Source organism: Rana temporaria, chromosome 9 (genome assembly GCF_905171775.1).
Source record: "Rana temporaria chromosome 9, aRanTem1.1, whole genome shotgun sequence".
Lineage (NCBI taxonomy): Eukaryota > Metazoa > Chordata > Amphibia > Anura > Ranidae > Rana > Rana temporaria.
In genome coordinates, this window is record NC_053497.1 from 158570102 (window position 1) to 158587782 (window position 17681).

The 17681-nt window shown below is 45.0% G+C and overlaps 1 protein-coding gene across 1 annotated transcript in view; it reads left to right on the top strand.

The window, feature by feature from the left end:
- Positions 1-17681, top strand: part of OLFML2A (olfactomedin like 2A) — an 858109-nt gene that overhangs the window by 712971 nt on the left and 127457 nt on the right. Inside the window, exon 6 of the mRNA XM_040324870.1 lies at positions 668-919. Coding sequence (XP_040180804.1) covers positions 668-919 — 252 coding nt within the window. The remainder of the gene's footprint in view (positions 1-667; positions 920-17681) is intronic.

Sequence of the window (17681 nt, forward strand, 5' to 3'; positions counted from 1 at the left end):
GGGTTCGGGAAAACCCCAAAGTCCGTACCGACTTCGGGTTCGCTCAACTCTACTCAGGCCCCGTACACACCATAGAATCCATCCGCAGATAAATCCCAGCAAATGGGTTTCAGCGGATAGATCCTATGGTGTGTACACGCCAGCGGATCTTTTTCCACGGATATATCTCCCCTGGGATGGATTCCAGCAGATCGAATATTCGCTGACATGCAGAACATATCCATCTGCTGGAGTCCATCCCAACGGATGGATCCGCTGGTCTGTATAGACTCACCGGATCCATCCGTCCGAAGGGATCCCCCGCATGCGTCGCAATGATTAGACGCATGCGTGGAATTCCTTATATGACAGCGTCGCACACGATTATGACACGGCGACGGCGCGACACGTCATCGCCAGAGGATTTCGGCGCGGATTTCAATGCGATGGTGAGTACACTCCATCGCATTAAAATCTGCTGAAATCCTCGAGAGAATTTATCCGCGGAAACGGTCCGCTGGACCGTATCCGCGGATAAATCCTCCCGTGTGTATGGGGCCTTAGAAGTACACATGCTGTTGATAGGTTATTCCATGGCGCTGCAAATTTTAATTTGTGATAAATTACTTAATGAAATTTGTAATCGGAATGTATAAGGGTTCATTGTTTTATGCTGTCTTATTTCTAGAAAACATTGGAAGGTTGACAATACGAGGAGAAAAACAAGATAGCAAAACAGAGGGAGACATCAGAGAAATCGTTCAAGAGGATAAGACTATAGAGATGACTGCAGCAACCACTACCACCTCCACAACACCTGCTACAACAACCACTAGAACCAAAAGTACCACAACAACAGCTAAAACTACCACTACTGAATATGTACCAGCAACAGTTTTATCCACAGATCTTGGACCTGAAGTAGGCAACAATAATAAAGGTTGGTATTTTTGCAAACATTGGCCCAGATTCAGCATAGCTTGCGCGATATTTGCGGGAGAGCAGGGCGGGAATCATTTAAATTAGGCGCGCTCCCGCATCGAGCGTACAGTGCATGCTCCGTCGGGAAACTTTCCCGACGTGCATTGCGGCAAATGACGTCGCAAAGACGTCATTTGCTTCAAAGTGAACGTGAATGGCGTCCAGCGCCATTCACGAAGCACTTACGCAAACGCCGTGAAATTCAAATTTCACGGCGCGGGAAGGCCGGCTATACTTTAGCATTGGCTGCCCCTGCTATTAGAAAGGGGAGCCTTGCGCTAAAGTTGCCGTACGGAAACTCCGTACCTGGCTTGCACGGGGGCCGCGCAAGCTTGTGAATCAGTGGTAGTATGCAATTTGCATACTACACGCTGATACACAATGGGAGCGCCGCCTAGCGGCCCCCGCAAGAATGCAGCCTAAAATCTGCGAGGCATAAGAGCCTTATGCCGCGCATATTTTAGGCTGCAGCCGGTGTAACGAGGTTCCTGAATCAGGAGCACTCGTTTCACCGGAGCAAGTCAGCAATTGCGCCGTGTAACCTATGGTTACACGGGCGCAATTGCTTTCTGAATCTGGGCCATTATGTGATATAGGAAAACTGCACTTGCAAGCATTGACTGATAGAAGTATTGTAGAGAAGCTGTAATTAATATATATATATATATATATATATATATATATATATATATATATATATTCTATTTGTTTTGTACCTTTTCTGGAGTACAAAGGGGTACTTCTGTCCTAAACCCGCTGTGGTGGGGCACGTAATTACATCCTTACCCTCGGAAATGGTATAACCTCAAATTTGGGATTTTAAAGGCAATTGTTCAATAAAGAATAAAAAAAATATATATATTTATTTTAATATATTTTTTATATCCCAAATTTGAGGTTATACTGTTTCCATTTAGGGATGATGGCAATTCACATGCCACGCTACATGAGTCTAATCAACTCCTCCTTACCCTCCGCTGCCTCCTGGGACCTGTGTGTGTACCAGAAAATGACAGGGCCATTCAGAAAGCGCAGCATGACTCGCGCATGCACAGTAGGAAACAGGCTGTGGAGCCTGAAGGCTTCACTGCCAATTTCCCTTAGTTGCAATGGCGGCGCCTGCACCTGAGCCGATGGAGCCGAATCGGGTTTAGGGAACTGAAATCTCGGGATCCCTGGACAGGTAAGTGTGCTTATATTAAAAGTCAGCACGTACAGTATTTGTAGCAGCTACTTTTCCTTTTTTTGGAGGCTGGAAATCCGCTTTAAAGCTCTGTTCACATACAGTGTATGTGAATCAGATGCATTTTGAACCACATCTAATTTGCATAACATGTGAACCAGACCGACTTGCAATGGAGCTGGTTTACATGTATGCGGGCTAGTTGTGGTTCGTATTAAAAAAGGGTCCTGTGCGTTTTTATTTTAGTGTCAAATTCGCACCTGAATAGCAGCTGAACCACTGAATGAAAACCGCACCAGACTCGCATACAGTATACGTGTACCCAGCCTTAAGGCCGCGTACACACGGTCGTTCCAAACCGATGAGACTGGTCCGACGGCCATTTCCATCGGTTCACCGATGAAGTGGCCTGATGGTCTGAAGTGCGTACACACCATCGTTCCAAAAACCGATCGGGTCAGAACGCGGTGACGTCAAACACACGACGTGCTGAATAAAACTAAGTTCAATGCTTCCAAGCATGCGTCGACTTGATTCTGAGCATGCGCAGGTTTTGAACCGATGCTTTCTGTACTATCCATCGGTTTGGACCGATCGGGCAGCGGGCCATCGGTTCGATTTTGAAGCATGTTTTAAAATTTTGGACCGAAGGACAACAGACCGATGGGCTATACACATGGTCGGTTTGGACCGATGAAACTGAACCTCGGTCCATTCTCATCGGTTTTGTCCGACCGTGTGTACGCGGCCTAAGTGGTATTAAATCCAAAGCCAAACATTTTATATATTGCAATCCTTAAAGCGGAGGTTCACCCTAATTTGAAAGTTAGCGTTAAACACAAGTGCTCAGTGTATGTATTGAAAGTTCGCTGTAAAAAAAAATTTAAATCGATTCCATACCTTTGTTCTCTCCTTTGAACCAGGCACTTCCTGGTTTGGCTCCTGTGGGACTGGGCGTGTCGCTTTGGCTGCGATCACCGCATTGATTCCTGGGATTACTTAGAAATGTCTCCTGGGCGCACAGCGTGATGATTCTTTTGCCCAGCAGAAGAACTCTCGCATGATTTTACATGTCACATGACTCTTGCAGCCGGTCATGTGACGAGGGCGGATACAATTCCGCCATTTTAACTGATGGAAAACAGGTGAAAACGCCATTACACACCTGTAGACTGCCAGGGCAGGACTTAGGGTGGTGGGGGCCCCTGGGCTTGAGTGTTGAAGGGGCCCCCTGGAGCCGAGAATTGAGGGGGATCGAAGGTGTTGAGCGAGGGGGGATCATAGTTGTTGAGTGGGGGGGATGCGCATTAAAGTTGTTGAGCGGGGGGGGGCGAATTGAAGTTGTTGAGTGGGGGGAGCATTAAAGTTGTTGAGCAGGGGGGGGTGCCTCTCACCTGTGCCAACAGCCGGGGCCACAGACTGTCATTAGCCCGGCTGTCGGCTTTCTTCCCTTCAGCAGCCACAGTCCTCCACACACCGCTCCGGTTCCTCCTGCTTAACCCTTTCACGGGACTGCGGGAAGAAGCTGTCTGTGCGGGAAAGTCCAGCAGAATGCGGTCGTGTTGGGAGGTATACGCAGGGCCGCCATCAGCCTCTTACACAGCTTAAGGCATGGCAGAGAACCGGGGGGGGGGGGAGTGCTGCTGCCTGAAATTGAGCGTGGGGGGGGGGCGTTTACAAAAAAAATAAAAATAAAGAAAAATATATATATATATACACAGTACAGACCAAAAGTTTGGACACACCTTCTCAATCAAAGAGTTTCTTTTTATTTTTATTTTCATGACCATGAAAATTGTAGATTTACACTGAAGGCATCAAAAGTATGAAATAACACATGTGGAATTATACATAACAAAAAAGTGTGAAACAACTGAAAATATATTTCATATTATAGGTTCTTCAAAGTAGCCACCTTTTGCAACAGACACATCTCTAGAATTGGTAAGAGGAGACTGTGTGAATCAGGCCTTCATGGTAGAATATCTGCTAGGAAACCACTGCTAAAGAAAGGCAACAAGCAGAAGAGACTTGTTTGGGCTAAAGAACACAAGGAATGGACATTAGACCAGTGGAAATCTGTGCTTTGGTCTGATGAGTCCAAACTTGAGATCTTTGGTTCCAACCCCAGTGTCTTTGTGCGACGCAGAAAAGGTGAACGGATGGACTCTACATGCCTGGTTCCCACTGTGAAGCATGGAGGAGGAGGTGTGATGGTGTGGGGGTGCTTTGCTGGTGACACTGCTGGGGATTTATTCAAAATTGAAGGCATACTGAACCAGCATGGCTACCACAGCATCTTGCAGCGGCATGCTATTCCATCCGGTTTGCGTTTAGTTGGACCATCATTTATTTTTCAACAGGACAATGACCCCAAACACACCTCCAGGCTGTGTAAGGGCTATTTGACCAAGAAGGAGAGTGATGGGGTGCTGCGCCAGGTGACTACCTCTTGAAGCTCATCAAGAGAATGCCAAGAGTGTGCCAAGCAGTAATCAAAGCAAAAGGTGGCTACTTTGAAGAACCTAGAATATGAAATATATTTTCAGTTGTTTCACACTTTTTTGTTATGTTAATTCATAGTGTTGATGCCTTCAGTGTGAATCTAAAAGTTTCATAGTCATGAAAATAAAGAAAATTCTTTGAATGAGAAGGTGTGTCCAAACTTTTGGTCTGTACTGTATATATAAAAAAAAGGGGGGTAGCCATCTGGGGCCCTGGGGACCTCTGGGCCCTTTAATAAAAATAAAAAAGAAGCCTCTGGGCCCTTTAATAAAAAAAAAAACATTTATAAAAAATGCATTAAAAAGGGGACAACCTCCCCTTTTTAATGCATTTTTTATAAATGAGCCCTTTAATAAAAAAAAAATGAGCCCTTTAATAAAAAAAAAATATATAAAAAAATATATAAAAAAAAATGAGCCCTTTAATAAAAAAAAAAATATATATATATAAAAAAAAAAGGAGGGTTGCCATCCGGGGGCCCTGGAGATCTCTGGGCCCTTTATTATTAATAATAATAATAATAATAATAATAATAATAATAATAATAATTAAAAAAAAATATATATATATATATATATATATATATATATATATACATATATATAAAAAAATTATATATATATATATATATATAAAATATATAAAAAAACATTTTTTATATAAAAAATAAATACAAAAAGGGGGGGTTGCCGTCCGGGGGCCCTGGGGACCTCCGGGCCCCTTGGGACCTCCGGAACCCTAAAAAAAAAAAAAAAAAAAAAAAAAAATTTTTATTTTATTTTTTAAAGGGGGCCCCCTATTGGGTGGGGCCCATGGGCTTGAGCCCAGTCAAGCCCAATGGTAAGTCCGGCCCTGTAGACTGCACATGTGCGCGATAGAGCGGTGAATGCTGGGACATCAGCATTCACCGCATCACAGAAGGATTTGCTTGTGGGCTTCAGAGTGCCCACAAGCAAGATGGAAGCGTCCATCCTAGATTTTTAAAAATCATCTTTTGCGGCTGAATCAGAATGCTGGCGGCTCGAATATTAGGACACGCGAGTACCCTATTATCTAAGGTAAGAGCGCCTGAAGCATTTAAAAAAAAAAAGTATTCCCGCGGAACCCCCACTTGATACGCTGCGTAATTTCAAATCTGGCGCGTCGTATCTTTGTTTTGGTATCCACAAAACAAGATACAACGGCATCTGTGTTAGATCCGACAGGCGTACGTCTTCGTACGCCGTTGGATCTTAGATGCAATTTTTCGGCTTCCGCTAGGTGGCGTTCCCGTCGTAATCAGCGTTGAGTATGCAAATTAGCTATTTCTGACGATCCACGAACGTACGACCGGCCGTCACATTTTTTTACGTCGTTTCCGTTCGGCTTTTTCCGGCGTATAGTTAAAGCTGCTATATGGTGGCGTACTCAATGTTAAGTATGGCCGTCGTTCCCGCTTCTAATTTTGAAAATTTTACGTCGTTTGCGTAAGTCGTCCATGAATGGGGCTGCGACGTCATTTGGAGCAATGCACCCTGGGAGTTTTTACGGACGGCGCAGTTCGTTCGGCGCGGGGACGCGCTTCATTTAAATGAAACACGCCCCCTACCCGCCCAATTTGAATTCCGCCGCGAGAGATACAGTACGCCGCCGTAACTTACGGCGCAAATTCGTTGAGGATTCAAACCAACTCAAAGTAAGTTACAGTGGCGTAGCGTATTTGACATCTGCGCCGGGTATGTATGTGGATCTGCCCCTTCCTGTGTTAGGGAGTCTCCACTCTAGATGAAGGAGCAAGAGACACCTTTGGACAGCAGCACTGTTAAGGCCCATACACATGATCAGATTTTCTGACAGGAATTGTGTGATGACAGGATGTTGTCGGATAATCCGACCGTTTGTATGCTCCATTGGACAATTCTTGTCAGAATTTCCGACAACAAATGTGGGATAGCATGCTTCAAAATTTTCCAACAACAAATGTGTCTTGTCGGATTTTACGATCAAGTCTGTCGGAAAAAAAAAATCCAAAGTACAAACACGCATGCTCGGAAAGCAATGCTAACCATAAGACAACATTAGCAGAAGTTGCCCAAAGGGTGGCACTAAAAAGCTGAAAAACACATATGGCCAGATTCACGTAGTGGCGCGTATCTTTATGCCGGCGTAGCGCATCCCATTTGCACTACGCTGACGTAACATAGTGAGGCAAGTACTGTATTCACAAAGCACTTGCCTCCTAAGTTACGTCGGCGTATCGCAAATGGCCCGGCGTAACCCCGCCTAATTCAAAATAGGCAGGTAGGGGGCATGTTGTATGGTAATGAATCGTGACCCCATGTAGATCGTACGCACATGCGCGTGCATGCTCAGAATCACTTCGCAAATACTCATTGCTTTCGACGTGAACGTAACTTACGCCCAGCTCCATTCACGTACGCTTACATAAACGATGTAAAATTTTACGGCTGTTCTGACGTCCATACCTTGCATGGGCTGCGCCATCTTTTTGGTGGTTTATCTTTACGCCTGAAAAACGCCTTACGTAAACAGCGTATCGGGCGCAAGTACGTTCGTGAATAGGCGTATCTTGCTCATTTACATATTCTAGGCGTAAATCAACGTACACGCCCCTAGCGGCCAGCGTAAATATGCAGCTAAGATACGACGGCGTAGGAGACTTACGCCGGTCATATCTAAGCAACAGAGAAGCGTATCTCAGTTTGAGAATACGCTTAAAGATACGACGGCGCGGATTCGGACTTACGACGGCTTATCTACTGATACGCCGTTGTAAGTCTTTAAGAATCTGGCTAATAGTTTCTTTGCCGTTTGTATGCAAGACAAGTTCACAGCCAACGCATTTCGGACAAAAGTCCTACGTTTTGTCCGTGGAAAATCCAATCGTGTGTACAAGGCTTAAGTCTGGTGAGAAGCCAGTGTTAAGCTGGCCGCGCACAAGTAGAATCTTGAGCAAAATCTTTAATTTTAAGAATATTTGTTCGATTTTCTGAAGGTAGTTCAGTCATGGTAGTTTCTACCATAGAGACAACAAAATTCAAAAGAACAGAATATAAACTTTTTCTCAAATGAAAATTGGATATTTAAAGCAAAGAAAATTTTGAAGTACTTTTGAAGGGCATTCGTCAATTCATCGAAAATTACTGAGAATTTTTGTATGAATGTTTTTTTTTTTTTGTATGGCCAGCTTTTTATACACTAGCAGAATCAGGTTGGCTTAATTAACAAATTCAATATGAACTGCTGCTAATACTTTTGCCCTAGGTTCACATTGGTATGATTTGACATGTCAAATTGGCAGCTATTGCTGGCAATAGCATGGTCCGAATCGGTGCGACGCCACACCGATTCACTACTTTTGGCGACTTAGGGTGCGATTCCGCAAGAATCCGCACAGATGTCTGTCAAATCGCCCCCCGATGTCAGACTGCATTGCCGAGTTGAAATTGTGCGAGTTCAGCTAAACTCACGTTTTTTTCTAACCTGCAACAATATGCTTAAGCAGTTGTTTTTTTCTGGAATAATGCTTTTACGTAAATGAATAAAAGCTGATGATTGTAAGCACCCTTCAGTTAACCACTTCCAACCCAGCCTATTGTCAAATGTCATGGGCAGGACCTTTGTCATTCCGGGTGGACGTCATATGACATCCTCCCGAAACTCGCTGTTCTGCTGCACAATCTGTTACCTGATCAGCGTACCGGCCCACTGACAGTACCATGTGATCGCTGGGACCAATAACAGCAGATCACATGACAATAGTAAACAATGCATGGCTTTGATTGATGCCATTCGTTTTGCACAATTGTGTTGTTAGCTGTGATTGGTCACAGTGATCACATGGTACAGACAGGGGCCAGCCACAGCCCATCCATACCTTATGATTAGCTGTGGCCAATCACAGCTAATCACAATACACAATGAATGAATGTATTCAGTAAAAATGGTTGCTTATACTGTACCAGAGAAATTCACTGGAATAAGCAATTATAATGTGTAGTACAGTGTTACTATAGTTATGCCGCGTACACACCATCACTTTATGTGATGAAAAAAAACAATGTTTTAAATCATGAAATAAAACGACATTTTTGAAACTTCATTTTTAAAAACGACATTGCCTACACACCATCGTTTTTTCAAAATGCTCTAGAAAAGCGTGGTTACGTTCAGCACTCTTTTCCATTGAAGCTAGCTTTATAACTTGCTTCTGAGCATGCGCGGGTTTAAAAACATTGTTTTAAACGTCGTTTTAGCTACACACTGTGATTTTTTGTGACACAAAAAACGACGTTTTGAAAAACGACACAAAAAATTGAAGCATGCTCGAATTTTTTTTTTTTGTCGTTTTTCAGAAGACATAAACAACGTTTTCCCCACACACGGTCATTTTAAATGACGTTTTTAAAAATGTCGTTTTTTTACATCACATAAAGCGACCGTGTGTGCGGGGCATAACACTGTATTGCTCTGGTCACAGTGTGTAAAAAAAAAAGGACATTTTTTTTTTTTTTACATCACCTGATCACCGCCATACCAGTTATATGATGACGCTGTTCAGCATTGGTGAGACAGTATGTAAAAAAAGAATTGTGAAAAAAAGTTACAACTTCAAAAAACTCACTAAACCTTTTACTAAGTACCTCTGACTATCTACTTTCCAGAAAGGGGTCATTTGGGGGATATTTGTACTGTCCTGGTGTTTTCAGGCCTCAAGAAATTAGATAAGCTGTCAGTACATCAGGACTGATTAATTTTCAGATATATAGTTTGTGGACTCTATAACTTTCGTACACACTGAATAATTAACGCTGATTTGGGTTAAAAATAAAAGAAAAACCTATGCACTACCACTTTAACCACTTGCCGCCCACCAAAATGACAGAAAGTGGTTGTGTTATCCTGATCGGACGTCATATGACGTGATCAGGATAATAAGCCAATGCGCGCCCCCATTGTTGTTGCAGTGTGTCACTCTGAGATACTGCAACTCTGATTTAGGTAAAGAGTTTCTGACGGAGACTTTACCACATGATCAGCCGTATTGCATCCCTGGGGAATCAGCCTCCGCATTCTGAAGTGAGTGTTCAGGGATAACCATGGCCCTCGCGGTCAACATGGAGGAATGGCCATGGCTACCCTGCTCTCTCTTGACAGTCTCCAGGGACATCCCATTGTGAGAGATGTCAAGGAAGATATATAGGGTAGATTGCAGTTCCAGGAGAGACCAGAGTCTGACTTCTCTCAAGTTTGTGATTGCAGTGGTAAGAGAAAAGGGCTGTCTATTTTTACACAGAAATCTTTTCTGCACAGATGCCTGCAAAGTGCACCATCCTAGCTCCTAGGCTCTGAGGACGGTCCCCTGTGTCCCCCTCAACCACTGCCTGATGCCTGGGTTTGATGGGCAAATCTGGAATCTCTGGATCCGGAGGGATGGAACCAGATTTTCTCCCTAACACTCTTGATAAAGCCATCTCCATCTTACTACTGAAGAGGAATTTGCCATTTGAAGGTATTTTGCACCAACTCTGTTCTGAAGATGCCTCTGGGAAGCTTGCATGATGGTCGGTCTGCCTGCGTTTAAATTCCTTGAAAGGTAAATTGCTTTCAGAATTTGTCGGTGATTTTCCACTCCAGACATTATGAGTTTCACCTCTCTTAATAGCATATTGCTGCGAGTACCTCCCTGCTGAATATAGGCAACCGCTGCCCTGTTGTCCTTATGCAGAGAGCCTGGTCTTCTATAGATTCTGTATAGCAAGGCAGAAAGTGACAAAAATAAAAAAGGCTGCTTGAACTTCCAGCGCATTTGAGACCATCCCCTTTGGTTGGGAATCTCTACTTGCCTTGAACCGACAGTCACTCGCACTGCGCCGTCCCGAATATCTTGCCGACATGATTTCTAACATCAACCCAGTCTAATGGGGCGTGACTTGTTCAAGGTCTCTCTGTTTGGCCCCACCCACCGACTTCTACTCAAACTGAGTGACACTATTAACTGTGATAGATTCTGTTTCCTCCATTGAGTTAAAAATCCCAACTGAAAACTGTTGTAGGTGCCCAAGGGACCATTGGTATGCATGATGACATTGTGTCCAAAAGATCGAGGCACTAAGAAGTGCAAAACAAGTGGAGGTTTCTGCCTCGGTTTTCATTTTTTTTTTAAACAGAAAAGAGATTGTCGTTTTGAAGAAAGGGTTAATATGACTTTTACACATGCAATGGCCTGCTTGATTGCTTGGGTACATGGCTCCACAAAGGAAAACCTGAAACCAAGCAGCTCTGGGTCTTCCTCTCAGGAAGAGGAACCAGTATTGTGTGCAGGCTACCTGCTCGGCAGGGTAGCAGAACTAAGAAGTTGAGCACCATTTGCCAAGGTGCCAGGTTTCTCTTCTAGTGGCTTGACTGGCAACTCGGCTAACTGGCTGGGATAGAAAAAAAATGATACATGTTAACTGCACAACTTCTTCAGGCAGTCTTTACTCACCAGCCTGCAGGAACTGCAGGACTTTTTCTGGGGCACTGGTGTTGCTCTGGGGAAGAGGAGATAAGATGTCTTCCTTGGAACTTTTCCCATCTCTGGCTGCGCACCTCTGAAGAAGGTCCAATATATATATATATGTATAATATATATAAAGTTGTGCTCATACGTTTACATGCATTACCCTAGCAGAATTTATGATTTCCTGGCCATTTTTCAGAGAATATGAATGATAACACAAAAACCTCTCTTTCACTCATGGTTTGTGTTTGGCTGAAGCCATTTATTATCAGTCAACTGTGTTTACTCTTTTTAAATCATAATGGCAACAGAAACTACCCAAAAGACCCTGATCAAAAGTAAATTCTTGGGCTGTCTTGCATGAACTGCACATTTGAGATCTCCCCAGAGTGGCTTAATGATATTGAGGTCAGGAGACTGAGATGGCCACTCCAGAACCTTCACTTTATAATGCTGTAGCCAATGACAGGTCGACTTGGCCTTGTGTTTTGGATCGTTGTCATGTAAGGTTGGAATGTCCAAGTAGGTCCCATGCACAGCTTCCTGGCTGATGAATGCAAATGTTCCTCCAGTATTTTTTATAACATACTGCATTCATCTTGCCACCAATTTTTTATTTTTCGTACATCACGGGACACAGAGCGGCATAGTAATAACTATGTGGGTTATATGTCTACCTTCAGGTAATGGACACTGGCACACCCAAGACAGGAAGTCCCTCCCCCTATAATAGCCCCTCCCATACCGGGAGAAACTTGGTTCCCTCTGTGGGCCAAGAAAGCTATTCCTGATCCGTCCAAAGTGCCACTGAGGCCAAAGTGGACGGTACCTGGGCCTTGGTGAAGAAGAACAAGGTTTTGCCTGTAATGCCTATCCTGGGAGGGCTGGATCCTGCGTTCCAGAACTTTGGTCATCCCAAATACCAAATGTTTCTGGCAGGATGCGGTACAGGTCCAGGGGAGTGGAAATCCTAGCAGGAACCTGGTCTCTGAAGGTCTCTGAAGGTCACCGTGATGGGTGAAGATTGGGCTGTCTGTGTTTTCAGCAGAGTCCTGCAGCGGGAAAGGTGAGTGAAGGTCCTGGTGGAACTTGGTTAAAGCAGGAGACCTTCTAAGGAGCTATTGTGTTATACCTATAGGTTACCACTTGAGAGTGTTAACATGCCTTTTTATATGTTGTCTGTTTGCTACTGGGAAATCTCCCTCTGCTTGTGTCAGGTCATGTTACCCAGAGGTGTTACCATGCCTGTTTATGCCAAAGAGTTGTTAAGTGAGTCTCTATGCAAGGCTATTCATGCTGAAGGCAGTGAACAAACTGCAACAACTTGGTCACTGTGACTTGGCGTTTTTTATCCCTGAGATAAACCTGCTATGTGGAGACGCTGCCTGAGCTATCTAGAGCAGTATAATGTGGTTTACCTGCAAAGAGCACTACGGTACAGCCTGGCTGTTTGCAGGGACATCCTCTGGCGTTTCCTCCCCTTTGGAGATTAGCAAGCCTGCGTTTTTCCCCTCCTCCCCTCCTTCCTTTTCCTCGAGCGTGGGTCACGCAGGCTCATGCATGCTTGGGAATGTCCTTCCTTTCTATCCATATGGCAAGACGTGAGGCAGAGGTGGGCAGAGCTTAGCGAACCGGCGCTCCGTGCCCAACAGCGCAGGCGCGGGGCAGCCTTGTGTTTAAAGGAGCTCAGTCTTCTTATGACAGTCTGGCTGACGAAGGGACACAGGAACGTGGCAGAGTGGCAAATACAGGCAAACAGATTTATACAGTGAAATTAATTGATTTTCATGCTAAATCAGACAAATATTGGCATAAAAAAGGCTACTGTATACAAGCATACCCAGACACATTTGTTTGCTCCGCATCAATCTGAGTTTTTGATAGCAGCATATCCGCTGGTCTGTAGCTCAGCAGTAGATGCAAATTTGGCTGTGAGTACCTCTGCTTTGTGCTTGGGACTATGCCTTCTAAGGGCTCTGGGACTAAACGTCCTAAGAAGCTAATGGGTTCGCCATCAGGCTCTGAGGATCTTGGTCATGCTTTTGCTGTTCCATCCTCCCCTGATAAATCAGAGGTTGTTGTCCGGGGTGAGCCATTGGGGCTGTTAGGTGCTGCAGCTAGCCTCAGCCCGGTTGCTCTGTTTTTTGTTAGAGGAAGTGTTTGCTTCAGCTCTGGGAGGCTTAGAGGAGAGGCTGACAGCATTAATTGCACCTTCCCTTCCTGAATGGAAGCGTGGCAAATCCCCCTTTGGGCCCTCTGGCAGCTGAACATTTTTCTCCAGAAGAGATTGACTTTCCCTCTGGGGATCAAGCAGAAGGGCACTCTGATGTGTCTGCTTCAGAGGAATCAACAGTAGAGGAACCTTTTTCAGCATCACAAACTGAAAAATTGATGGTACAATCCCGTACTGAAATGTTTTGTACAGCATTCAAGATCCCCTTGTCTGAACCAGCAGGGAGGTCCGTGTCCTCTTTGGGATCTTTAAAGGCTCCTCAGGCCATCTGCTCTTTCCCAGCTCATCCTTTACTGGAAGAGATGATTTATCAGGATTAGAAACATCCGGATAAACATTTTCTTCCTCCTAAGAAGTTTTCTATACTTTATCTTAGAAAAGTTCACTAAGAAATGGAGTGTGCCTGCAGTGGATGCTTCTACCTCCTGTGTGAATAAAAGTCTGACTTGTCCGGTAGACAATGTACAGATTTAAAGATCCAAAGGATAAAAGGTTGGAAAACACTGTTAAAAAAACAATTTTTCCGTGGCAGGTGCAGTAGCCCAGCCTGTAGCAGCTATAGGTATTTGTCAAGCACTAAAGGATCAGATGAAGCAGGTATTTAAAGATATCCCTGCTCAGCAAGCCAGCAACTTAGCTGATTTGCCTAGGGCATTATGTTTTGCGGTAGATGCCATTAAGGATTAAATCCATCAGGGCTCTCGCCGTACGCTCCTATTGCTGCATATGCGTAGACTCTTATGGTTAAAAAACTGGTCAGTCGAGACACCCTGTAAAAAGCTCCTGGCTGGATTTCTGTTCTATGGGGAACGATTGTTTGGGGATGATTTGGACAATCCAGAGAGTTTCCAATGGGAAAAGCACTCTGTTACCGGTTAAAAGAAGGGGTAGGCGTCCTTATTTTAAGCGATCCTCCTCCCTGGTGCCAGGGACATCTACCTCTAAGCAGTTCCAACGGCCTCCCCAGTCAGGACCTGGAAGGAAGAAGCAGGGGCAAACCCAGGGTCATAAGTAACCCTGGGGACAAAAGCCTGCTAAACCAGCCCCCAAGTCAACCTTATGAAGAGACGCCCCCACTTGGTCGGGTGGGTCCTCTCCACGGTTTCGCTAGGGTACAAGTTGGAGTTACGAGAATTTCCTCCATTTTTTTTAAGTCAAAGTGTTCCAAAAGATCCAATAAAGAGAAGCTCTCTCTTTCTGGCATTGAATTGACTATTGTCCCAAGGGGTGATCATAGAGGTTCCAGCAGAGGAACACGGCTTAGGTTTTTATTCAAACCTCTTTACAGTACCAAAACCAAACAGGGACGTCAGACCTATCCTGACCTCAAAGAATATTCGCTATTCGCTAATATTTGCATGGAGTCAATTCGGTCGGTAGTCTCCACCCTGCAAGGGCGACAGTTGCTGGCGTCAATCGACATCAAAGACGCATATTTGCACATACCTATATTTCCTGCTCATCAAAAGCTCTTTTAGGCTCTTGCGACTTTTAGGCAAGATGGTGGCCTCATTTGAAGCAGTCCCTTATGACCAATTTCATTCAAGGTGGTTGCAAAACGCAATCCTATTCACTTGGAACAAAAGAATTCAAGCTCTGGACTTCCCGATTTGGGTGACTTGCCTGGCCCTGGAGGCCTGGACGTCCGAATTGCAGGGATGCCCTATCAGGATTCAATCCAAAAATGCCACAGCAGTGGCTTACATCAATCACCAGGGGGCACCAGAGGTCATGCTACCCAGAGGGAAGTAAACCAGATCCTAGTCTGGGTGGAAAAGCACGTTCCTTGCATAACTGCAATCTTTATTCCAGGAATAGAGAATTGGCAGGCGGACTTCTTTAGTCACCAAAAGCTGCTCCCAGGGGAATGGTCTCTTCATCCCGACATCTTTCTAGCCATATGTCAAAGGAGGGGGATTCCGGACGTAGATCTCTTGGCATCCAGGTTCAACAAGACGGTGAACAATTTTGTGTCCCGAACAAGGGACCCTCTCGCATACGGAACAAATGCGCTGATAACTCCCTGAGATAATTTTTTTCTGATTTATGCAACTATTGCCACGACTCCTTCGCAGGATCAGGATAGAGAAAAGGCCGGTGATTCTGGTAGCTCCGGCGTGGCCCAGAAGGTCCTGGTACGCAAAAATCATAAGGATGTCCGTGGGAGCCATGGACCATTCCACTTCGACCAGACCTGCTTTCACAATGTAAGCGCCGTCGCCGATTGCGTTCCACCTTGGAACGCATTCAGCGATCGCGCTTTGACGTCACTTCCCGGCGCCGCGTGCATTCCAGCGTGGAACGCGGAAGCGCTGTGGGGAATCAGCACTATTGCAGACACCTGTTTTCTCCCTATATATTTACTGTGTTCCTGCAGTATGCCGTTCTATTATTATCGGCCGTAGCAGGACTACGCTACCACCAAACTACAGGCAATATCATCCCCTCAGCTGTAATCCATCGCAGCCCGGATCCACGCTACCATCAAGCTGCAGCTCAATCCTACTAAGTACCCTCTACCTGGATCCACGCTGCTATCCTGACTTCAGTTGCTGTGGGGACACCCTAAGATATGCACCAGCAGGAGACCCTATATTTCCTAATCCCATTTCCTGCCAGAATACTCTGCTATTGCTGAAGAACTCTCATGCTCTGCAAACGGATACGTACCCTTACCACGTTACATTTATTGCTCTAGAATTACGCTGTTCATATATTGCATTTACTAAGTACTGTATTTGAACCTGCCTTTAGTTTAAACTACCACTTTGCTTGGGATTAGTTATTGTGGTTTCACATAACAGTTGTGACATATCTTAAAGGGACATACACTCTTTATCCAAATTAATCTACAGTTGCCTCTCTCAAGTATATGCTATCTGCATACAGTATTCTCTCATGTGCCTTCTGGCCTGAAATACGGAACATGTTCGCTAAACCTTTTTAAAGCTAGGGGTTGTAGGTATGTAGTAATACCTCCTCCCTTAGTAGCTCAATGCATTCCTGTATGTGAAAGATATGATGTAGTGAACCCCCAAACTCTTTTTCTCTGATTAGAGTGACGCCTGGGGTCCAGTACTGAAAATCACATAACATAGGGAAGTGCATTGAAATCTTTCCCCAACCGCAGTTGTGGTTCACTCTCGTTCACCGTAGTTTGTGACAGAATAATAGAACCTTATCATGAACCCAGCAGAACTTGCTAACCATGTTGTCACCCTTACTCAAAAGGTAGACGCTCTTGCTCCTACTGTACAAACACTTTAATTAGAGAACCAAACCCTGCAAGACTTAGTTGCTCAGAATCCAAATGTACTTTGTGTTGCTCCTGAACCTAAGGGCAATCCTCCTGTACCTTTCACTGGTGATCGAAAGACCTACAGAGAATTCATTAATGCATGTAAATTAATGTTTGAATTACACCCTCGCTCCTTCCCCAATGATAGGGTTAAGGTCCTTACCCTTATATCCTATTTAAGTGGAGAACCACGTGCTTGGGCAAATACCTATCTAGAAAAAGAGGATCCAATTCTAAATTCTTGTCCACAATTTCTGACTACTATGTCTTTGCTCTATGATGATTTCAATAAGCAACTGACCGCTGAAAATGCTATTAGGAATCTCAAACAAGGTAGACGACCAGTTGAGGACTTCATAGCGGAATTTCAGAGGTGGGCTCCCGAGACTTAGTGGAACGATGTTACTCTCCGTAACCAATTTGGTCTCAGCCTCTCCGAACCACTTAAGGATGAGTTGGCTAGAGCAGATCTCCCCCAATCTCTTAATGACATCATACAACGTTCTATCACTATAGATCGTAGGTTAAGAGAGAGACGAGCTGAAAGTCAATGAGGTTCCACAGCACCTGTCCCTATACAGTGGGTGACTGCGATATTGTGTCAATCTCGCTCCCTTTCTCGGCGAGATTGACCACCTACGAGCCCCATCGCGGGAGCCAGCGCCGAGCTGGCTTGCCGCGATGGAGACAAAGCCGTCATAGAAGCGACGGGGATCCGACTTGGATTCCCGTCAATTCTACACGTGTGCAGCGTTTGTTATGAATCCTGAGGAGGAACTCCCCGCCGGATTTTAAATAAAAATCCGGCATGGGTTCCCCCCTCAGGAGCATACCGGGCCCTTAGGTCTGGTATGGGTTGTAAGGAGACCCCCCTATGCCGAAAAAACGGCGTAGGGGTCCCCCTACAATCCATACCAGACCCGTATCCAAAGCACGCTACCCGGCCGGCCAGGAAAGGAGTGGGGACGAGCGAGCGCCCCCCCCTCCTGAGCCGTACCGG